Source organism: Pleurodeles waltl, chromosome 8, assembly GCF_031143425.1.
Source record: "Pleurodeles waltl isolate 20211129_DDA chromosome 8, aPleWal1.hap1.20221129, whole genome shotgun sequence".
In the NCBI taxonomy this organism is placed as follows: domain Eukaryota; kingdom Metazoa; phylum Chordata; class Amphibia; order Caudata; family Salamandridae; genus Pleurodeles; species Pleurodeles waltl.
This window is the reverse complement of record NC_090447.1, coordinates 857,406,419-857,430,637: the sequence shown is the minus strand read 5'-3', so window position 1 is coordinate 857,430,637 and position 24,219 is coordinate 857,406,419. Positions and strand designations below refer to the sequence as shown.

General features: G+C 45.9%; 1 protein-coding gene and 1 long non-coding RNA gene across 4 annotated transcripts in view; one reads left to right on the top strand and one right to left on the bottom strand.

Moving 5' to 3' along the window:
- Window positions 1-24,219, top strand: part of LOC138250355 (uncharacterized) — a 181,222-nt gene that overhangs the window by 17,122 nt on the left and 139,881 nt on the right. For 2 of the 3 annotated variants that reach the window (XR_011194941.1, XR_011194940.1), the window contains exon 2: window positions 10,777-10,914. This is a non-coding gene — a long non-coding RNA (uncharacterized lncRNA). The remainder of the gene's footprint in view (window positions 1-10,776; window positions 10,915-24,219) is intronic. The other variant, XR_011194942.1, reaches the window with a different exon arrangement.
- Window positions 1-24,219, bottom strand: part of TGDS (TDP-glucose 4,6-dehydratase) — a 377,842-nt gene that overhangs the window by 225,349 nt on the left and 128,274 nt on the right. The window contains exon 3 of the mRNA XM_069205136.1: window positions 20,792-20,860. Within this exon, the coding sequence (XP_069061237.1) occupies window positions 20,792-20,860 (69 nt within the window). The remainder of the gene's footprint in view (window positions 1-20,791; window positions 20,861-24,219) is intronic.

The window sequence follows — 24,219 nt, the reverse complement described above, 5'->3', positions numbered from 1 at the left end:
TTTGTTGATGATCTCGGCTGAGGCCGTCTGCTAATTGATTGTGAATCCCTGGAATGTACTGAGCTACCAGGTGTATGTTGTTGCGAATTGCCCAATGCAAATTATTTTGTGCTAGAAGGCAAAGTTGTGATGAGTGGGTTCATCCTTGTTTGTTTAAGTAGTACATTGTTGTCATATTGTCTGTGTTTGTGAACAAGAAGAGGTTGAAAAGCTCTGAGTGCTAGGTATACTGCTAGCAGTTCTAAGTGATTTATGTGAAGTTGTTTTTGCTTGTTGTCCCATTGTCCCTGAATGTTGTGATTGTTGAGATGTGCTCCCCATTCAATCATTGATGCATCTGTTGTAAGAATGGCGTGAGGCACAGGGTCTTGAAATGGCTGCCCTTTGTTTAAATTTGTGGGATTCCACCACTGAAGCGATATGTGTGTTTGGCGGTCTATCAACACTAGATCTTGAAGATGACCATGTGCCTGCGACCATTGTTTTGCAAGGCACTGCTGCAAGGGCCGCATGTTTAATCTTGCGTTTGGGACAATGGCAATGCATGATGTCATCATGCCCAACAGTTTCATGAAAAATTTGACAGTGTACTGTTGGTTTGGCTGAATTTATGGCAATATGCTGTGTAACGGTTGCACACTTTGTGGACTTGGGCTTGCAAAGTGCTTTTTGGGTGTTTAATGTGGCTCCTAAATACTGCTGAATTTGTGCTGGTTGTAGGTGCGATTTTTGGTAATTTATTGAGAACCCTAGTGTGTGTAGGGTGTTTATTACATAACGTGTATGATGTTGGTACTGTTTTTGAGTGTTGGCTTTTACTAGTCAGTCGTCGGGATATGGAAAGACATGTATATGTTGTCTCCTTATGTATGCTGCGACTACGGCAAGGCATTTTGAAAATACTCTGGGAGCTGTTGTTATCCCGAAAGGTAACATTTTGAACTGGTAATGTTTTCCTTGTATTACAAATCTGAGATATTTGCTGTGAGCTGGATGGATGGGTATGTACAAATATGCATCTTTTAGATCCAGTGTTGCCATAAAATCTTACTGCTGTAGCAGTGGGACTACATCTTGTAGTTTTACCATGTGAAACTGTTCTGATCGGATGTATAGATTCAGAGTCCTGAGATCTAATATTGGTCTCAATGTTTTGTCCTTTTTGGGAATGAGGAAATACAGGGAGTAAACCCCTGTTCCATCACAAGTTCTATGGCTTGTTTGAGTAATAGGGCCTGTACTTCTGTTTGCAACATTGAAATGTGTTGAGATGGAAGTTTGTGCGTTTTTGGGAGAATGTCTGGAGGAGTTTGTGTGAACTCTATGCAGTAACCATGTTGGATAATGGATAACACCCAATTGTCTGTTGTGATGGGTAACCAGTGGGTGTGGAACTTTTGCAGTCTTCCTCCCACAGGGGAAGTGTGGTGAGGGAAGGTGGTGGTAAAGTCACTGTTTGGTATGACTGGGTTGCTTTGAGGGCTGGTATTTTCCTCTAGATCTGGGGAATTGTTCTCTGTAGGATCCCCGAAACCCCCCTCTCTGGTATTGCGTTTGGTAAGAAGGTTTGGCTTGTGAGGTAGATGGCTCAGATGGTTGGGGTCTAAAGCCTCCCCTATATTGAGGCTTTCGAAATGAGCATTGTATTGGGATGAATAAAGCGCCCCCATAGCTTTGGCAGTGTTGGCGTCCTTTTTCATTTTGTCAATGGCTGTATCAACTTGTGTGCCGAATAGTTGTTGCTGGTTAAAAGGCATGTTGAGGACAGCCTGCTGGATTTCAGGTTTAAATCCTGATGGCCTAAGCCATGCATGTCGCCTAATGGTGACAGCCGTATTAATAGTTCTTGCGGCTGTATCTGCGGAGTCTAACGCTGATCTGATTTGGTTGTTTGTGTTTGCTTGTCCCTCTTCTACTATCTGCTAGGCTCTCTTCTGTTGGTCCTTAGGGAGATGCTGAATAATGTTTTTCATCTCATCCCAGTGAGCCCTGTCATATCTGGCCATTAGGGCCTGCGAATTGGTTATACGCCATTGACTGGCTGCCTGCGACGCCACCCTTTTACCTACAGCATTGAATTTCTTACTTTCCTTATCTGGAGGGGGTGCGTTTCCAGAGGACTCAGAGTTAGCCTTTTTCCTTGCTGCGCTGACCACTACGGAATCTGGGGGTAGCTGTTGTGTAATAAAAATTGGGTCTGAGGGTGGTGGTTTATATTTCTTTTCTACCCTTGGAGTTATGGCTCTTCCCTTAACTGGTTCCTGGAAGATTTGTTGTGCATGTTTTAACATGCCAGGAAGCATGGGTAGACTTTGGTATGTGGCGTGAGTTGAGGACAATGTGTTAAATAAGAAGTCATCTTCAAGAGGTTCTGTGTGCATGGCCACGTTGTGAAATGCTGCTGCCCTGGCTAGAACCGGTGTATATGAGGTGCTATCCTCAGGGGTTGTCTACTTTTCAAAAATGTATAGGTAGGCTAGGTTGACGTAGGTGCTGGTTGAGCTCGGGTCCAAAATCTGAAGCTACCCTCATTAGAAATAAAGAGTCAGTTTTTGGAAAACTGCACTGTGTCCATGTTGCATTTTGGGCTACTTCCTGTCGCAGGCACTTGGCATACCCACACAAGTGGGGTACCATTTGTATCGTTAGATTTGTGGGAGCAAAGAATAGTAGAACATTACCCATTGGATTTCATTGTATTTGTGCTTTTCAAATGTAAGCCAGTGTGTAAGAAAAATGACATTTTGAAAAATACCCTCCAAAACATACACTAGTACTGTATATCTTGTGCCCATTTCAGAAATACACAAGTTTCCTTGATACCCATTTTTCACTCTGCCTATTTGGCTGTAAGAATCGGTATATACTTGGTCAAAATATATTTTACAGTGGAACTCAGTTGTTGTCTCTTGGTACCTTGGGTTCTTGAGGAACCTAAACATCCTATATATTCTAGCAACCAGAAGGTTTAGGGATGTAATGGTGTATTGCTTTTGTCAATCAGCCATTATGACAAAAAGTTACAGATGAAAATGTTGTCACAAATCCCAATTTTTTCCTACTCATTTTTAATATTTCTTTATTTCAATAGATATTTTCCTTGGCAAAACCTTCAGGGATCTACCCACATGACCCCTTGCTCAATTCGGAAATGTGTCTTCTTTTAATAAATCTTATGCTTTTCTAGATCACCCATAGGTTTCACACTGGTTTCCACCACAAACTGGAAATAGGCGGAGAGCATAAAAAATAGGGAAAACAGGTTACCTCTTGAAAAAATGCCAAAACTGTGGTACAAAATTAGGTTTTTCGATTTAGCTCTGCATGTTCTAGAAAGCTTGGAAGATGGTGACTTTAGTACAGAAAATTGTTTGTGGATGCTATTCTTAGGGAAAAAACAGACACTTATCTGGAACACTTTTCCCCCTCTTTTTCTAGAAAAAACTCAATTCTTTGCTATATTTTGCCTATTTTCTATGTCCCCTCCATAGGAATCCACAAACCCTGGGTACCTTTAGAATCCCCAGGATGCTGTTAAAAAAAAAAAAAGAAAATATGCAATTTTGGACAACTACCCTAAATAGCCAAAAATGGGCTCAGCACTGGAAGGGGACACAATAACACAGTGAAAACACCACAAAAAGTCACCACACAGGTTTAAAAAAAATATATGATATGATAAATTATTGATAAAAATGCACAAATCAATGTACAGTAATCAAATTATGAGGTCTTTGAGGTTTAAATCCAACTACAGTACTGAAAAGACACAATAGCTCCAACTGGGGCTACCACGGCGTCACTAACGGAGTCGTTGCCAACAATCCGACACCACAGGTGCCGGTCATGGAGTTGCACAGACCCCCAGGTACAGTACCCTGTGAAACTGAAGCAAAGAACAAGTGTACCGCACGGAGTCAGAGAGAGGTGTTGCTGCAGTCGGTGCAGTGTCAGTCCCTTACGGCATCTGGGGAAGAGTTGTCTGTTCCACACTGCGAAGCACGTGGAGGTGAAGTATCGAACCCGCCCGGATGCGGGGGGAGATGATATATGTCATCGTCAGAGATGCGTCGATACTTTGTGACCCAGCGGGGTTCCCGTTTCTAGTCCGTCAGGACCGGATGTGTTGACTTCGCAGGATCACGATGACCCCGTGTGACGTCAGCAGAGTCGTGACAACATCGGACTTATGTTGCAGGCCACAGTCGTTGCGTGCAGCGAGGTCCACGGAGCGGGAGCAGGCTGCAGGGTCGCTGACATAGCTCAAGTCGTTTCGAAGTCTCTGATGTCTGTGTACTAGCAAAAAGCAAGCAGTGGAGATCTTAGTCTGTGTACTAGCAAAAAGCAAGCAGTGGAGGTCTTTGTAGTCCCCGAGACCCCAAAACAGGAAGCAAGCTCAATCCAAGCCCTTGGAGAGCACTTTCGGGGGAAGGTAGAGTCCTTCCAGCACAGTCAGGAGCCAGCAGGGCAGCAGAGCAATAGCATGGCAGCAGTACTTTGCAACTAAGCAGTCCAGTGAGTCGTTTTGGCAGCCAGGCAGGTCTTCTGACAAAGTTCAGGTGCAGGTTCAGAAAGTGAGAGTTGGCCGGGTCAGAGACCCAGTTTATATACCCAAAAATGCCTTTGAAGTACGGGAAACTTCAAAGAGTGGTTTTGAAGTGCACAGTTTCCCATTTCAGCCCAATCCTGTCTGCCAGGATACCTGTGGGGCGTTATCAGTTCTTTATGTGAGGGCAGGCCATGAGCATTTAAAATATGTGTCAGGCCCTCCACCCTTCCAGTCCGGGAAGACCAATTCAGTATGCAGATGAATGCTGATGTAACCAAGTGTCCTGTGTTTGTGGTTGTCTGGGTGAAATGCACAAGGGAGCTGTCAACCAGCACAGACCAGACGTTGATTGGAGAAAGGCTGAAAGGCACAAATGGTTTTAAGTGCAGAGAAAAGCTCACTTTTCTAAAAGTGGCATTTCTAAAATTAGTATAAAATCTAACCTCACGAATAAGCAGGATATTCTATTACCATTCTGGCCATACTAAATATGACCTGCTTATTCCTTTTAGATCAGAACCTACCACTCAAAAAGTATAGGAGGGCAGTCCTAATGCTAGTTTATGAAAGGAGCAGGCCTCAGAGTAAGGGAAAACCCATTTAGGAGTTGTTCACTACCAGAACATATAACACACATAAGAACATGTCCAGCCTTTTACCTACTGAGTACCCTGCCCTTTGGGTTACCTAGGGTCTACCTTAGGGTTGACTTATATGTAGAAAAAGGGGAGATTAAGGCTTGGCCAGTACTTTTAAATCCCAAGTCGAAGTATCAGTGAAACTGCACACACAGGCCTTTAACTTCTCTATTAAAGTAACAGAGGTGAGGATTATTCATACCCATTAATTTCATTTCCAGTCCTATTTGGTTTGGTAAAATTCCCTTTGATGAATGTTTTTTTTTTTTTTTTTCATACTTCATAAAGAGTGAGTATGTTTTCCTATTGGTTGTTCTTACTGGACTGTGGATATTTTTGCTCTAAGGCAAACAAGATGGTTGATTCATGCTCATGGTTGTCATTTGTTGGTATTTTCAAGACTCTTGGAAAGATATAGTTGACGCAAACTGTCCAGGACAATAGTTACTCCAGGTTTTATTTATTTTTGTTATTTTCAGTAACGCCTCCACAAAAGGTGAATAAAGAAAACTAAGTTTTCCTGTTGCGTCGAGAGAGTATGTGTCTGGAGAGTCATCTGCATATATGGATGTATTATAAACTGTTGATTGGTTACTATTCTTTTTAGTTCTTTCCTGTGATACTCTGGGAAAGGTAGTTTTCTTCCCTTTGAACACTGCTGGAAGTAAATAAAGGATAGAAAGAAAAGCATAATCCACAACTCTGTGTCCTTAATAGAACTGAAACTTTGTTATGTTAGCTAGGAAATATTTCATTCCTTGAAGTTACAGTAAGTTTTAAAATTTTCATTTGTACATTAAGCCATTTTATATATTCTTTATTAGTCTGTTAATATTATTTAATTTTCTAAGCAGTCACGGACCTCTGAGGAAGCTTTGCAGGACCTCCCCCAGGGGTCTCCGCACCACAAGTTGAGAACCACTGCTCTACAGAAAGTAGACTATTTCTGATGGTGCCATGCAGAAATGCTACTATTACACTCTAGGATCATGAAGAGAAAGGGGCAACAGGCAGGGCTTTAAGTGAGCTGGGTCCCAGTAATATTTTCAAACAGACATTGAAACGGGTCCCTATCGAGCCCTATAGTCATTCCCTTAATTTTACTGGGAAAACACTGCTGATTATTGAACAACTAATGTAATACATTTTCAAGTAATTTATGTCAGTTATTTAGTTCCCATTTAAATTTCACATGTTTTACTGAACCTTGCACTCTATTAGTCTGAGCTATTTCCAGAATGTTGTGCTTCAGCAAATTTTTTTCTGTGTACCGTATTTCTCTTGTATATTGCATACTCTGAACTGAGTCACCTCCAGGTGTTTATAACGGGCCAAGACAGAGCTCTGGAGTTGAGGCTGAAGACAATCCAGGTTTCTCACTGTGCCTGTCAGTGGGTCAAAAAGGTGTTCAGGACACATGGTCATCCAATCCTTGGGACAGCACACAGACAATCACTGACAAAGTCAATAGTCCAGACTGGTCTTTGGTATATGTAATTTCTTGTGTTATTGTATCTGGCTGTAATAACAGAAAGCTCAGTGAGACATCAAAAAAACAAACAAACATTCAGGTGGCACACTACGGGAGTCACAGAAATTTAGTTTACAAGTTTAGGCCACAGCTATAAACCCACAGGCCATGCCCCTTTTAAAGACCCCCCCCCCCCACACACTTATTTCATTCCGCTTAATGCCTTGGTAAGGGGCCTCAAAGTGCTGGTGGTTTGTATGTCATTAGGACGGCGGTGGCCACTCCTTTGTAGACACCATTGCAAGGTTTAGTTACCTGGCAGGTTTTTCACCTTCAGTTAGCACTGTCCCCAGGTCTGCAACACATTCTGCCATAAGAATGGATCAAATTACACCTCAGGCTTCTCTCACTAGCTGCAAAGACCACATAGTATTGTGATTCCTGTTTACTTTCTCCACCAGTTTAACTGTGATTTTGTAGTGGGGAGAAAGCTTACTTTAACATTGTGAGCTGATGACATAAAACGTATATTAAACGTGTGGTCTGTAGAACACAATTAAACCCTTGCCAATATACCTTGAGGTGGGCAATCTAATAATAATCCACTTTCTTGCATATATCCTTCCACTGTTACAGTTAGTTGCAGAATCTTCATTAAACATTAACAAAATACATTCTGTTGTCTTTTTATAACCACTTTGACCTGCAGATGTCAGTACTCAGCGATGACGAGTCAGAGTCGATATCTAGTGCATCCTTTTTCATTCCAACCAATTCCCCTTTCTAGTGTCTTCTACTATCCAACAAGTTATATTGCGTATGGTGACTGGTGGTTGTGATGTGGGGTGGGAGAGTGCATCACTCCCATTGTAAAATGATCCATAGTGGATTTAATATTTTTTTACATTTACAGATTACTGTGGACCCACATATTCAAAAATACATATCAAATGTTTAACCACATTACTTACTGTTCATTTTACAAACCATAAGTGGGTAGCACAAATGGAACCCCGACACAAGAATTGCATGATTCCTTCCACATACTGCATTTTGGTTATGACGGAACCAAGTGCAAGATATGTGAACAGTCTGGTAACTCATATGTTGATGGGCATGTACCCCTGCACTGAGTGCCGCAACTCCAATGATGCCTGGGTCTCTTGTGCTGATTTTTGTTTTTACAGCAAACCGAAATAATGCATGAGCGCCATGACATAGGCCTGTCTCATGGACTGTGGTCTTTTTAGACCGAGAGGGGTTCCCACATCATTACCTTCGTAGAGGTGAAAGGCTACTGTCTTTGTCAGGACTAACGCAGTGGTGTCAGCATACAGTGTAGTGATCAGTAGAGAGCTTTTCACCTGTGTCACTGGAGTGAGACCTGCAGACTCACTCATGTAAAGTTAAATTGCTCAGTGTTTGGCGCGGCCTACAATGAGTTAGTATGTAGTGTGTGTAAATGGTATGCATGTGCTGGTTGTATGTGTGCCTGTGAATGGTACAATACATGGATGATTATGGATTCAATTTTGTGAGACCCAAGTCTGACCAGAGGGGCATGAAGAGATGGATAATTCGCCCCAGATAGCTATCTACATTGCTGTATTCCAGTGAGCTGATTGGGACACACATTGAAGGAAGGAGAGCCAGGCTCTCCAGCATACATCCAAGAGTGCTCTTTGATTCAGAGAGAGGTCACTGGAAAGGGGTCAGAGCACATCTCAGAAAGTAGATGGGACTGATAAGAGAATCAAAGAGTCAAGTTGAGACCCCAGGGTAACCTTTTGCTACACATTACTGTGGATGATATCCAGATGTGAGCCTTTAGTCACTCCTGTGGCCTATATTGCAGGGCTAACAGATTTGGAGTCGCTCCTTCTGGTAGACTGCTTTCTGGAGGAACAACACAACAAAGGGGAGGGAAATTCAAAAGGAATCAGACTCCCAAAACAAACTTCAAAGACTTAGACCCAAAATCACACTTGTTTGGAAATGGACTATAAGAAGGGTAGCTCTAAGCCTCCAAAATTTTCAACTGTCAAGCAGCCGGATGAGCTGTGGGAGGAGGAGACGCTCTGCAAGACTTTTGTCTGTGACCATGTCTGGAGGCTAAGGCCTTCCAATCTCCCAGATGGGTGAGGAGTCAACACCTAGGGACAACCAAAGCCACCTGCCCCTATACCAACAGTGTCTGCCTGCTTGCCAAGACTAGTGAGCCTTGTGAGGAAGAAGACAGCTGGAGAGCGGGAGGTCTAGTGGGTGATCCTGGCGAATGGATCCTTGTAGCAAGGTGGGAGTAGACGGCTGCAGTATCAATAAGGTTGTTGCTCAATTGACAGTTTAAGTCAGCAACCTCTGTATGTCAGAGGAGGGCTGCCGTGAAGTGGGTTGTGAACTTTGCTGTCCCAATCAGACCATCACCCAAGTGCGAGTCAGTGCCCCAGTATGACAGAAGGGTCTCAAGTGAAGACCCATCTCATTGGGCTATCGCCCGTGTGCAGTGTGAGTCGGTGACCCCGTATGCGGAGGGGACCCCGTGAAAACTGCTGTGCTTATCAGGCCATCACTCGTGTGCAGTGCAAGTCGTAGGACCCATATGCCAGAGAGGGCCAGCATTAAGTCTGTAGTGCTGATCAGCTATAACCAGTGGGCGATGTGAGTCAGTATGCCAGAAAGGGACTATATTAAGAAGAACCTGCTGCTGTGCAGATCGGTCTGTTTCCCGAATGAAGAGCATATGGTGACCCCATATGGCAGAGGGGGCCACCGGAGGAAAGCAAGGAGTACAGCCTGGTGGATGCCGTCATTGTGAAGAGAGGCTGCAGTGGAGACTTGTGCGGCCCCTAACACCTGACAGAGGATCAGAATCAGGAACCGCTGATGCATCAGGGTAGTGCCGAGTACACCCAGCCGCAGCGCCTGCAAAGTTACTTGTATTTTACTCAACATGGCAGCCACAGCACCAGTGTGAGAGATGCTCTGGGGCTTCAGTTGTACAATCCCTGCTGGTGTGGGTAAAAGGGAGCTACGGACCGGAAGGCCTAGGAGGAACTTGTCTACCAGATATCACTTTGGAGTGTGACTCCTGAGACTCAGACTGCTGGTGGGGCCTAACCTGAATGTCACCTACGGTAAATGGAGAAAAATCACTACCGCTACTGAGAGGGAGGTGGGATTCAGGGGACGGACTGCCATTAAACATTAGAGCCCTGAACTCAGTGGGCTTTATGTATTGTTTGTGTATGCCATATTTCACTTTGTATGCTTATATAAATCCTACTTTTGTCCTGAAAGTATTTGACTGGACAATCCTTTATTGATTATATTGAAAGTATTTTGAGTTGCGAGCCTGTGTTCACCCACTCTATGAAACCCCCTCCTGCTACCCTACCCCCTGAGAAGCATTGGACTGATCGAGCTGTGCTACCACTCAGAGTCAAATGCTGAAGAGCTACTTGGTCGAGTTGCTCAGGACCCATAGTAGGTTGGGGCCTGGGACATAAGGAGTATAAGGCCTGAAACCATACGGTTGGGGAAATTAGCTCCTGCCCGGCGACCTCTGAACAGGATTCCGACAGCCTCTCTGAAAGTTCTACCAATAACCATTGAACTCAGCATTTTACACCCAGTGACCCCACCACAGCACTCATTTTGTTCTTGTTTCAAGACAAATTCCACTGTCTGGTGTATTTTCCTCTATACTTCTGATGGCTAATATGTTCTTTTTAATATACATTCTCAGCACAACATTTTTCCATTTTCATGTTTCTTCTATGTTAATCATAAGGTGCATAATTGAATAATTCACCTCAACATTGCCTTCTCTCTTGAAAGGCACACACAGCTGTTGTGCCTTCACTCTGTGCTTCTTCTATCTCTATGCCTTCTTTCTTAAGTTTATCATTGTTGCTGACACAAGCTGACATGAATGGACTGGTATGAGGCCCAGTATTCCTCCATGCCAGTTCATCCTTAAGTGTTTTTCCATTAGACCCTCTTGACAGAGGCATGAGAAACCCAGGACATGACTGTTGCTACGTGGTGAATGATAAGCACTGGATGGGAGATTACTATTTTGTCAACCCATAATTTCCTCTTTTTCCTTTCTATTCTAGGAACTGGACACCTTGCCCTTCAGTATCAAAGAAATGACAAAGTGAACGATTCTCCAATAATGGATGCAAGCGCTCTTTTTTCCTGACATGGTCTTGCACTGAATCTTGAAATGTGAGAAAAAAAGTATTATTTTCGAGGTATTTATATGCGTCTATGCCTATATTATATATACAATACAGTGTATCATGTCACTAGCACATGGTTTTAAAAATTTCATATTTTCTCACTTAATGTAATACAGTGTATATTGGTTTATTTTTTACTAGAAGGCATTCGGCCCTTTCTACAGGTTTTAGAAATGTGATATGCTTGACCTTCAGATCAAATCTATAGTGTTTTAGTCCTTTACTTCATGTCAATATTTTTTGGCGTCAAAAATGATGTCAAAGACCATTTCATGAGTGACGTAAAATGTGGTCATAAGCAGTGCATGGCAACGGCAGCAAGGGTGCAAGTTAACTGGTGAATTTCTGTGTTTTTTAAATTCAAAACGTTACATTGTGAATGACATTTCCACCTAACTATAACATCACTTTGGGGGGGCAAGGGAAAGGAACATGGCCGATGGGACACGCTTCTAGTGCGCTCGCGTCCCCGGCGAAATCCTGCTGCGATCCTGAGTCTTCCCAGGGCCGAGGGAGCCGACCTTTTGGATCGGGAGGATTTCCGGTGGACCCGAGAGTGACTGGATCTCTTTTTAGGGTCTGTCGGCGCGGTGTATATGGGCGCGCTGGAGCTGTGTTGGGCTGCGTGGCTCACTTCCGGGCCGGCGGCCGGCAGAGTGGACTCGGGGGGGGGGGAGGGGGTGAGGGCAGGTGTGAGGTGGACTTTTAAAGGAGCCAGCTTCGGGCTGTGAGGTGGCCACCCACCGCAGCTGGTGCAGGAGGTGTCGGTCAGACTCGCGGCAAGTGGAGCGGCCTACTGGTGGTAATGGCAACAACAGGGACCTCCACCGGGCTGCGAGGCTTGCTTCCTGGGCTCGCTGACGGGCTGGGCCTTTGGGCCGGGCGGCTTGTCGTGCTGCCGGGCCTTGGGGGTCCTGTGTGACTGCAGGCTTGGGGGACAGACGCCCGAGCTAGGAGGTGTGCAGCGGCATCCTTCTCAGGCCCTGGAGTGAGGGGTTGACATCCTGGGCATTTGGGCCCACGGAACCACGCTGCTGGGCGGGGAGTGCTGCGCGAGAGTACCTGGAGGTGCTCCTGGACATCCTAGAGGTGTTGTTTCTGTTTCTCTTTTTCTTCAATTTTTTGCCGTTCCGCTGCGTCACTGAACATATACTGACCCTGTTGGTGAGTGTTTCCTGCTTGATTCACGGCTGCAGGAGAGTCTTGCAGCCTCTTGATCTTATCGGTTGGCTGGACAGGGAACCTTGGAGGAGTGAAGAGCTGAGGACACTGTTTTTGTGGTGCTTTGTTGTCACGACTCTGCGGGAGGCTGCCAGTTGCATTTGGACCTGGCGAAGAGAAAAATGGGGCATCATAAACGGACGGACGCATCACAGGGCAACACTATGGAACACTATACAGCCCCTGTGGTTCTCCCGCAGCGTGCAGCGAGATTGGAGGTGAGTGGAGATGCTGCCTGTACACAGCGGAACACTGAAGAGCCATCGCGAGCAGAGCTACTTGCGGCCATTCAGGGGTCCCGGGTGGCTCTGAAGGGTAAAACAGAGACGGTGGCGGTGGTTTCAACCTGTTGAGGGCAGACCTTTGGAAGGTGTCAGACAAGGTGAAGGTGGCGGTGGGTTCCATAGTGGAGCTAAAATCTGAGGTGGGGACGCTGCGAAAGCAAATGGTGCAGGCCACCTCCACGGTTGGACGGTTGAAAGCGTGGCTGGAGGACGCGGAAGGAAGGTTCCGGCTGAACAATGTCAGGTTGCTGGGCTTTCCGGAGCATGCAGAGGGGTCTGCCACGGAATCCTTTGTTGAGAACTGGATCAGAGATGTGCTGCAGCCATCTGGGCTATCTAGAGTCTTTGTGGTGGAGTGTGCCCATAGGGCCCTTGTCCCGCCTCCTCAGGCTGGTGCGCCGCCTAGAGCCATTATTGCCCGCTTGCTTATTTACAAGGACCGGGACTGCATTCTACGTGCTGCACAGGAGTTGGATAAGGTGTTATTCGAGAACTGCAAGATCTCTATCTATCCTGATTACAAAAACAAGGTGCAGAATTCTCGTAAGGGGTATATGGAGGTCAAGGCGAAGCTCAGAGTTATGAACATTAGATACATTCTCCTGTATTCGGCACGTATGAAGGTCTTGTCGGATGAGAAATCACACTTTTTTGAGCTCCCAGAGAAGGTGTGGCGATGGATGGAGATGTGGGACAAGGTGGCTCCGGGTAGACCGGAAGGATCTGGAGGCATCACCCGACGGGCTTCCGGCTCAGACAGCCCGGACTGGAGATCACATGGCACTGGGCGGCTTGCGGAATCGTGTCACAGAGTTGAGATACAGCGAGATGGAACAATGGAGGGGGTGCCTGCTGACTCAGTTGGGGGTATAGCCTTGGAGCAGGACTTAGGAAGCGGGTGGGGATGCCGGAATGACATGACTGTTATTTTTGCTGTGGTGCTCTTTGTCGTCAGTCCTGAAAAGGTTATGCAGGACTGGGCAGTGCCTGGACCTCTGGGGTGCAGCTGGCACTTTTGGAACTCAGATTTGGGGTGTGCTGGGTACTTTTGTGATCTGATGCCAGGGGTGGGGGGTATGGGGAGGTGGTCACTCCAAAGTTGTGGTAGGCCATTTAGTATGGTAGGTTGGGGTTTAGGCTGCGGTCCTGGCAGCATTTACGGACTGGACTTACAGTATGGTCTGTTTTGGTTGTTTTACTGTATTTCCGGGATGGCGAGAGGTTTGTTCATGTTTACAGTTCTTTCAATAATGCAGTTATTGCAGCGGGGTGTGCAACCTGTCATTCTTTTGTCTCATTGCGGGGGGGGGGGGGGTAACACACAGTGGGCTACGTCCACCGAGTGGAGGAACCATATTGTATTGGCATGGGTCATCTTATTAATATGTTCACATGGAATGTCAGGGGCTTGAAAAGTTATAAAAAACGCTACAGGGTGCACTCATTACTCCGTAGGCACAAGCATCATATTGCTTGTCTTCAGGAGACTCACATGACGGATGAGGAAGCGCATAAAATTACTAAGAAGTGGTGGGGACAGATGTTTTCATCCTCCTTTTCTTCCTATGCACGTGGGGTGTCTGTGTGGGTGGCCCCGGGTGTTCCCTTTACCCATGTATACAGTGAGGTGGAAGTGGAGGGCCGCTATGTCCAGGTGGAGGGCATGTTAGGTGGTCTACCCATTGTGATCCTTAATATATATGCTCCTAACACAGATGATTTATCCCTCTACTCCAGAATACCTGAGATCTTGGGGCGAAGTGTGGATAAGCCCTTGGTCTGGGCAGGGGACTACAATTGTATGTTAAATGGGGAGTTGGATCACCTCCCGCCGAAGCTGGGAACCAAACCACTGATGGTAAAATCTCGAGATGTGATAGCACACTTGGGTCTCTGGGACGGTTGGAGGGAACGGCACCCTAAAGGCAAGGAATATACTGGTCACTCCAGAACAACATGATACTTATTCTCAACTAGTCAAGTTTCTGTTGGGTGGTCTCAACAGCTCGCATGTCCTGGATGTTACTCCTTTGGGTCGGTTTCTGTCAGATCACGCGCCAGTTTGGCTGCAATTACAATGGGGAGAGACGGCCGCCGCACAGCTTGAGGTTGGCGTATGCCTGTGGATTTGTTGACTGAACAGGGATGTCGGGAAAGAGTAGGTGCTGCCATAAACCAATATCTGCACTTGAATTGGAACACAACTGCTTCTTGTGGCTTGGAATGGGAGGCTATGAAGGCAGTCATTCGGGGAGAGTGCATAAGCATGGTGAGAGGGGTGCGCAGACAGTTAGAGCAGGATCTTACAGCCCTAGAGGTCAAAAAGGGGGAGGTACAGCGGAAGCCGCCCGAAGCGAGCACGGTTAAGCGGGGGGAGCTCAAGTTACACAAGGAGGTTAATGCATGTTGGGACACACTAAGCAGTGCATTGAGAAGGCGATAAATCAGGTAAACGCTTAGCGTGGATCTTGAAACGGGAAGTGGAGGCTCCACCGATACTACATATTAGGAACACTGAGGGTGAACTCTTCACGGGGCGTATGGACATTCTACGGGAATAGGCTTCCTACTTCCAGAGGGTATCTAGGGCTGGCACTGTATTGTTGGAAGATGGTGTGGGGCAGTTTCTGCAGCAGATGCGGCTGCGGAGGTTGGACCTGGAGAGTAGGGACGCTCTTGAACCCCCGATCACTGCGGAGGAGGTGGGAGAGGCAGTGACGGAAATGGCAAAATCCAAATCTCCTGGTAGTGATGGCTTTCCTGTGGAGCTTTATCAGGCTTTTTCTTCTACGCTACAGGAGAGATTACTGGAAGTTTTTGAGGAGGCATGGTAAGTTACCAGACACCATGGCCCTTATTTAAACTTTTTGACGCAAAACTGCGCTAACGCAGTTTTGCGTCAAAAAAATTAGCGCCGGCTAACGCCATTCTGAAGCACCATGAGGGCGCCGTATTTAATCAATGACGTTAGCCGGCGTTAGCCACCGGCGCTGCCTGGTGTGCGTGGAAAAAAACGACGTACACCAGGCAGCGCCGGCGTAGGGGAAAATGGAGTTTGGGCGTCAAAAAATGGGGCAAGTCAGGCTGAGGCAAATTTTTCGCCTCAACCCGATTTGCGTAATTTTTTTTCACTCCCAACCCCCATTGAAATGACTCCTGTCTTAGCAAAGACAGGAGTCATGCCCCCTTGCCCAATGGCCATGCCCAGGGGACTCATGTCCCCTGGGCATGGTCATTGGGCATAGTGGCATGTAGGGGGGCACAAATCAGGCCCCCCTATGCCACCCAAAAAAAAAAAAAAAAATACCTGCCTGAACTTACCTTAAGTTTCCTGGGATGGGTCCCTCCATCCTTGGGTGTCCTCCTGGGGTGGGCAAGGGTGGCAGGGGGTGTCCCTGGGGGCATGGGAGGGCACCTCTGGGCTCCTTCCGAGCCCACAGGTCCCTCAAACGCCTGGCCTGAGCAGGCGTTAAAAAATGGCGCTAACGAGGGTAGACGTCATTTTTTTGGACCCGCCCACTCCCGGGCGTGAATTTTGCCCGGGAGTATAAATACGACGCACATGCCTCGGAGTCAATTTTTTAGACGTGAACGCCTACCTTGCATCTCATTAACGCAAAGCAGGTGTCCACGCTAAAAAATGACGCAAACTCCATGGACATTGGCGCTAGACGCGTCTAACGCCAAAGTATAAATATGGAGTTAGTTTTGCGTCGGAATTGCGTAAAAAAAAAACGGCGCAAACGGAGTATAAATATGCCCCCATGTGTCAAGGTATAGTGTGTTTGCTGCTCAAGCCGGGTGGGGATGCTGCTGATCCCTCCTCGTATCGACCGCTCACTATGTTTAACAGCGGTGTTAAGATACAAGGCAAGATCTTGGCCACTCGGCTCCGGGGGGTGATCAGGGTCTGGTGCACGAAGACCAATGCGGGTTCATACCGGGTCGTAGCACGTCCTATAACCTGCGTCGCTTGGCCCATGTTCTGCAGCGGAATTGGAGCTGTTGTCTCTTGACTTGGAAAAGGCATTCGATACAGTGGAGTGGGAATCTCTATTGGTGGTATTGCAGGGCATGGGATTTGGCTCCGGCTTTTGCGCTTGGGTTTGACTACTGTACACTGCCCAAACAGCTCGAGTACATGTGGGGGGAGAGACCTTGAACATCTAAGAGATTGGCAGGGGTACACAACAGAGATGCCCGCTTTCGCCTCTTCTGTTTGCTCTGGCGGTGGAGCATTTGGCGATCTGGCTTAGTGAGGAGATGGTGCAGTGGGGGATTCTGGTGGGTCGGGCCACACACGTAATTTCCATGTATGCTGATAATGCATGGGTCTATGTGTGGGATCCCCGCATGTCAGTGCCGGCGCTGCTGCAGAGGCTGAAGATATTTGGGGCTGTCTCTGGTCTCAAGATTAATATGAAAAGAAATCGCTCCTGGTTCCTTTGGGGTCTCTTGTTGGGGTTCCTCAGGTTGAGCTCCCTGGGGCTGGGTTACGCTGGGAGGTTGAGTGCTTTCAGTACTTGGGTATCTGGGTCAATAACTCTGTGGATGCGTACAATAAACACAATGTTGAGCAAGTAGTAACGGGCCTGGAAAGCTCGGTTTCTTTCTGGAATAAGTTGCCTCTTTCCGTTATGGGTCGGGCTGCAGCAGCAAAGATGGTGTTTTTGCCCCGGTGCCTTTATCTGGTAGAGAACACCTTGTATCCGCTGTCTGCGTGGCTTTTTCGCCCGCTTGATAGTCTGTTGATTTCCCTTGGTATGGCGGGCCGGAGTAGCAGGGTGGCGCTGTCTGTCCTGCAGAAGGACCTTGGGGGTGGGGAGGGGGGGGGACTGGTAATCCCCAACATCAGATATTATTATTACTCAGCACATCTGCAGTGTGCAGCCAAATGGATGTCAGAGGATGATAGTTGGGAAAAGAAGTTGTAAGCTGGTGTGTGCAATGGGCGGTCCCTGGTGCATATTCTCATGTTGGGGGGCAGATCTGATCCCTCCGCACCATACCTGGTAAGGACAACTGCTGAGATCAGGAGGTGAAACAGGTGCTCTGACAGGCTCCCTTTGGCAGGGAATTAATGATATGAGATCTGTCACCGTTTTGGAATATGGCAAGGACAAAGTCGGTAGAGGCCTGGAGGTCGGGTGGTTGCGAGGTGGCGGGTGACCTGTACCCTAATGGTGAATTTCTTTCATTTACTGATGCTCAGGATCTGTCTGAGTTGGGTTCTGGCCAGTTTCTGCAATATGCTAAAATTGAAAGTGTGACCCGAGAAATCTGGGGCGGTTTCCCGATTGCACTAAGGCCTCCTCCGTATTGAATGGACAGCTTAATTGGGGCGAGGATATGCACCTGATCACTCGGTTCTACAAGGCACTGCGGGAGGATCAACTGGGTGTGATAAACGCGGGAAGCAAGGCGTGGGAAGCTGACCTGGGGCTGCCCACAGAGGACGCTGATTGGGATGCAGCCTTATCGTTCGTCCGAACGGTAGCATGTAATCACAGGTTTACATTTTTGCATTTCAACTTTGTGCACAGAACATATATCACTCCCTGTAAACTAAATAAGATAGACCCAGATCGAGGAGCTTGCTCCTCGATTTGGTGAGCTTGGTGCTTCATTCCTGCACCTGGCCTGGACTTGTAGTGCTGTTCATGCATTCTGGCAGGAAGTGATGGCGGCGATTGCAGAGGCTACGGAACTGGAATTGGAGGCAACCCCGCTGACTTGTCTTTTAGGAGTGGTGCATAGGCCGCTGAGTAGAGGGGTTGTGTACAAGATGGTGCAGCTAGCGTTGGTACTGGCCAAGCATAGAGTAGCGACTGGTTGGATGAGCACGTGGACCCCTGTGACTTCTGGCTGGTTGAGAGATTTGCTGGAGTGGGGGACGGTGGAGGAGCAACATATGCGCATGACACGCAGCAATGAGAGGGCACTTACAGATTTGGCAGCTTGGTGTGCACTGTTGGAGCGGTTCACTGATGAGGAGGAAGTAGGTTCTATAAGTAGCAATGGGGCAGTGGGCGACGGGGATGCATAACTCCCTCGTTGAACACGTGACGACCAAATAAGGAGTCAATATATTCCTACATGCTTATGGTATTTATGCCTCGTTTCATCAGGATGTGGGGCGGGTCCATGGGATTGAGGATGAGATCAGTGTTGTGATTATGCCTTCAATGATGGTACACTGGTGTGTGCGCCCTCTGGCATCATTATACATTGGTAACACCTTGCTCTACTGTAACCTGCACTGGGTTGTATGTTTATGTATGTTCATATTGGTTTGCAGTTTCTCAAACTAAATAAAAACAGATTTAAAAAAAAAAAAAAAAAATTATAACATCATTTTAGCCTTTGTTTTTTTCAGTGAATTTGAAGGATTTTTTTAAAAATGTAAAGTAAGATATAATTACAATTCCGAACTATATCGTCAATTTAACCTATGATTTGGTCAGTGAATTTCTAGTTTTTTTTTTCTTCAACAAACCACTATTGGCATCAGGGACCCCCACTCCCTTGAGCCATTTCTCTTTAAAAAGGGCCCCCGTCTCCAAGCCTTTCATGGACCTGGGGACCTATCCTTTAAGGTGAAAAAATATATTATTAAGGGGGAGGGGGGCGCATACTCCCCCTTCCTGAGCCCTGGAGACCACATTCTCACTCCACGACCCTTAAGGGGCCCTGGGGACCTCACCCCTGGCCCAAATACAATAATATTATGATAGGGTTGCATGCCCTCCCCCCCACAGAGACCCCGTCCTCTGGGGTCATAGTTTGATTATAGGGAAGCAGAGCATGTGGCCCCACTCCCCAAACCGTAAGAAGTTCCAGGAACCCCATCCTCTGGGAAAAATACATTAATATTAGGAGAGGGGTGCACATGGCCCCCCCTCCCTGAGCCCACATGGCCTCCTGGGAACCCCATCCCTCTGTGGCCATACTTTAAGTAAAGGGGAGGGTGTGTGGCCACCCTCCCTGAGGGCATAGAGACCCTATTCCTGCAGCCAAATCCCAGTAAAAAAAAAAAAAACGGAGGGGGCACGTTGACCCCCTCCCGAAGGCTTGTTAGGTGCCAGAATGCCCATCACGCAGGGCTGAATCTGGCGACTCATAAGGGGAGGGAGCACGCATCCCACCTTCTCCCCAAGCCTGAATAGGCCCCAGGCAACATCATCCCCAGGCTGACTATCATATTAAAAGGGAGCGCCTCCTGCCCGAGGTTTAATAGGCCCCAAGAACTCCATCCACTGGGGCTGAGTGCCATATCTAAGTGTGTGCCCCCCCCCCCCCCCCCCCTCCCTGATATTTCATAGACGCCAGAGACCCATCCCTGGGGCAAAATCCAATTTATAAGGCGAGGGGAGTGCACAGCCCTCCCCCACCCCATCCAAAGATTTAATAGGACACCATTCCCTGGGACCTTTTTATGTTCAGGGTGAGTGCCCCGGTGCCCACCCAGGGCGTCCATCAGGCAATAAGATAGGGGCTAAAAGGGGGACCTCCAGGGCTCCCACATCCAAAGCTGGCTCCCCGCAAACTCCAGAAGCAAGCATAGCTCCCACCCGTCGGGAGCAGTTGTTTACGCCTGCTCCTGGCAGGCGGGAGCAATATTCTATTTTCCTGCCCGCGGAGCGTGGTGATGGAAACAGACATCTGCTCCCACCCGACGGGAGCAATTTTAATGCTCTCGCTGAGTAAGACCAGATATACCTTCCCTGCCCTTGCTTCGGAAGGCAGGGAAGGCATGTTTGTTCCCACCCGGCAGGAGATACAAAAATACTCCTACCAGGCAAAAGCAAGCATATGTTCTCTGCCCATGCTGTTGCAAGCCTACTGTGTTCCGGGGAGGTGGGTGTCTCCCCAAGACATAGTCTGGGAGCTGGACCTGGCAGATGGGGTCTAGGGAGCTTAAGGGAGTCAAGGTGGGGGGCCGCCTGACACCCCCACATTAAATGATATAGCAGGCCCCCGCAGGATGGGGTCCCCCAGACCTTTAAAGGCTCCAGTAAGGGGGGGGGGTTCACACACCCACCTCTCCTATTTTGGTAAGAGTTGGCCCTAGGTAATGGGGTCCTTGGGGCCCAAAAAGGGCTCAGGGAGGGGACCTCACTCACGCCCCTCATTATTAATTTTTTTTAAACGCCATTTCCTTTTTTTTAAAAAAAAAATTCGAACGTGATAAATTAAAAATAGGTATAATAATAAAAAGTATAATGTCGTGCAGCAGAATTTTTTTTTTTTTAAACAAAAAATTATTATTATTGATTCTGCACATTGAGGTCACGATATTTGCAGGCTGCAGTTTTAATCGACATCACTTCCCAACTTGCCCGGAAGCACTAGTCATTGGTTAGAAACAAGAATATGTGTCATACCTGAATGAATTTGTAATTTGGCTCTTCTGCAATGGCCTCAAGGTTTTTCAAACTTGCACAGTAGTCAAGCTACCAAAGAAAAGGCAAATGTTAAGATACAAATTGGATGTTTCACGTTAGACAGTCCAGCAAAAAATTCACAAAATGTTACCCAATTTAGGCAGGCATCAAGCCCTCAGTTTGAAAGCATAGGGTAATTATTTGACCCTATATTTTATTTCTCTATTAATGTTTAAATTATACCAAGGGTGTACAAAACACAAACAATGTATAAAATAGCAATACAATTAAAACGGTATTTTTAAGTACAAAGTTTGCAATGTACAAAAACATCTACAAAAAAAAAATCAAAAGACTTGAAAGTCATAAAAGAATCCAATTAAAAAAATAATCATTAATTGTAAGCAGTTAATTAACAATAACATCACGATTTGGAGACTCAAATTATGCATTGCATGAAATATTTTCTCTACAAAACAAAGTTTCAGAGCATTTAAATGTGGTACCGTTATTAGATAGCACAATGCTGCGAGCAAGCTGTAGGCAGGCGTAAACATAGATACAAATCTGCAAACACGAATTCAAATATTGCCATGAGCTTCCACCTGTAAGCATAGCCGTTTATTATCTAGGTCTGTCCACTGTAGGGTCAGGGAGATAGAGGTGCCATTAACTCAGGCATAAACCGCAGGGGGAATTGAAGATATAGGCTCTCAAGAGTAGGAAATAGAAAACTGTGGTCACTCGCTTATCAGTGATCCACATAGTCACATTCTGCCAGTTGGGTTCAGTAATTAAAAATCTATTGCAGAACTATTTACATCACCAATAAATGTAGTAAGTGCTAGAGAATTAAAGACCACTCACTATGAACAGAGACCATATTCCTCAAAATTTGCTAGATGAATTTTGCACTGCACATAAACGTTAAACTAAACAGTGACATACCATGAGGGAGTCACCACCAACTTTGCATTCAGAAGCTCAATCATTCATAAATACTGAATCAAGTACAGGCTTATGCATATCAGGTGATGTTCAACCATAGACATTAAAGCTTTACACTGTGTGGAAAAACAACGGCCTTTCATGACAATTCTATTCTCTAATAACAATAAAACTTCAAACGGTCTAATCAAGCAATTATCAGGGTTAGACCTTATCTTTTCATTAGGATTTGAAAGCAGTCTGTGTACAATATGCTACTGTTATTATTGAATTGTTTAGCCAAGACAGATTTCTGAACCGCTCAACTGATTTGATCTGTATTGTGTCCTAAGCGCCAGATATTCACAGACAAATGCCTGAGATGCATAATACTAACTTAAATGTAGACACTCAATGCGCCCTGGTTACGTAAAACCAGCATACTGTAGGATAAAGGTAATTTTTTATGTTTGCAATACAGTGTATCTATCTTGTAGAGACTAATGGGACAGATACGCTTTGGACAGATGTCTTTTCAGAAAACTACTGAGAATCCATTAACTACAACTCTCCACACCCATTTCCACTCTCCTCTTCTCTCCCCATTCTCACCTCTTCTTAACTCCTCAATTTAATTTCTCAAATCTCCTTCCACACGCCTGACGCATTCACATCCCTTCAAATCTCCACATCTACTACTCTCCCTCGCCAAATCCCAGGCTCGTGAAGGAAAAGTGAGCTTCTCAAATGTCTCTACTTTCTTAAACTCACAATCAGGTCCGGTGCTGGGGAAGGCACTGGAATTTATCTTCCTGGTGGATGACTGCCCCACCAAGCTCATGAAGTGGGATGTTGTGCAAGATTATCAGGGCCGTCTAGTGCTGGTTGACAGTGCCAAGTGACCTGCCTATTGACTGGTTGTCCCGAACATGGTTTTGTCCAAGAGGATATCCGCGAGGGTGTCATTAAATTAGAATAGAAGTTCTGTAGGGGCTTGACAGGCTGAAGTACCTCTGTCCGAACATTGGTCTTCACCTCTATAGTAGGGACTTGTAGGTCAGCATGTCAGCAGCTCGGTCAACAGTCTTCTTCTTGGGGTCAGGGAAAAAGTTCTAAGTCTCGGCAAAGCATTTCAGAAGAAGGTTTAAAAGTAGAGAGGTTTGTACCTCTCAGATTCCAGGGGGATCCAGCCAAAAGGGTGAAATGGAACAGACTACTGCTAGTCCATCTGAGGGTCGGTATATTAAACTCCACAGTGCAAGATGATTCGCTCATCCATCACTCTGCATGACACAGCAGTTGTAACTGTCCAATGAAAGTCAGCCATGCGACATGGACCTCGATATCAGTAAAGATTCCCATTACCAGCATGTGAAAGGCATCCGTCTTAGCTTATCTATTAAGGTTGAAACAACTGTATACATAGTCTGGTTCCACAGTTCCTAAATGTACTGTGCTCAAGGTTACTTTCTCAGGCTCACTATGTGTAAGACGATAGGGCATCTATTACTAAGCTAGCATCTCATGTGAACTAAGTCTGAAAAGAATGACACCTTAGCAAGAATGAGTAAACATTTTTCTACACAGTCAAGAAACAGGGCCTTGCAGCCCTCACTTAGACTAAGCAAAATGAATTAAAATGGCACATTCACTTATACAAATAATGCACACATATAACATTTAAATCATGAATTCAACATTAAAAAGCTTTGTCAGTGTTCATGTTACGGTAGATTTAAAACAAAATAACTATATTAATATATTGCTCTAAGTATGGTGCAGAACTGCAATCTTCAACTTGTGCAAGTAACATTTTAAACACTATTTTTCAGAAAACATTTTTTTTAGTGCAAACTATAAATTAACATCCTAAAGATTCATATTTAGTTGAATTATTTAATCAAACATGACGTTTTAGGACTATAAAACCACACTTTTATCTAGTAATCTACAGTGAATGCACATTAACTTGGGTTTCCAGTGCACCACTTTGCAACAAATCTATTAGTACGTCAGTTAGCAAGATGCATAAATTGTCACTTATACATGATCAAAGTGATGTCAGAGAGTAGCAATAACATTTATGCTACATCAGTCCAGAAATCAGGACTAGCATTTGAAGAATATGGACAGGCTCTTTCTTCTACTGTTTAATCTGTTTCTAGGAACACAGACATCAAATTTGGATGAAGGAGAGGAAGAATGCTGGTACATCCTCATCTGAATACAAGGGTGGGTCTACAGAGGTTAATAAATTCCTACTAGGATTACTGCTCTGAAAGGGGCATAGTACATGATGTTCTAATTCTTAACCTATATAGTATGGTAAACAATCAGCCTTTGCAGAAAGAGGGTAAGAAGGGACACAAACTAGAACCATTCTAGAAATAAACTTGTTCTCTTGACAGCTAGTGCTTAAACCTGGATTCTTCTTTGCAGCTAAGGAGTGCTTGGCTCTTACTTAAATGAATGACCTGAGGCAGTTCATCAAATTATATGGA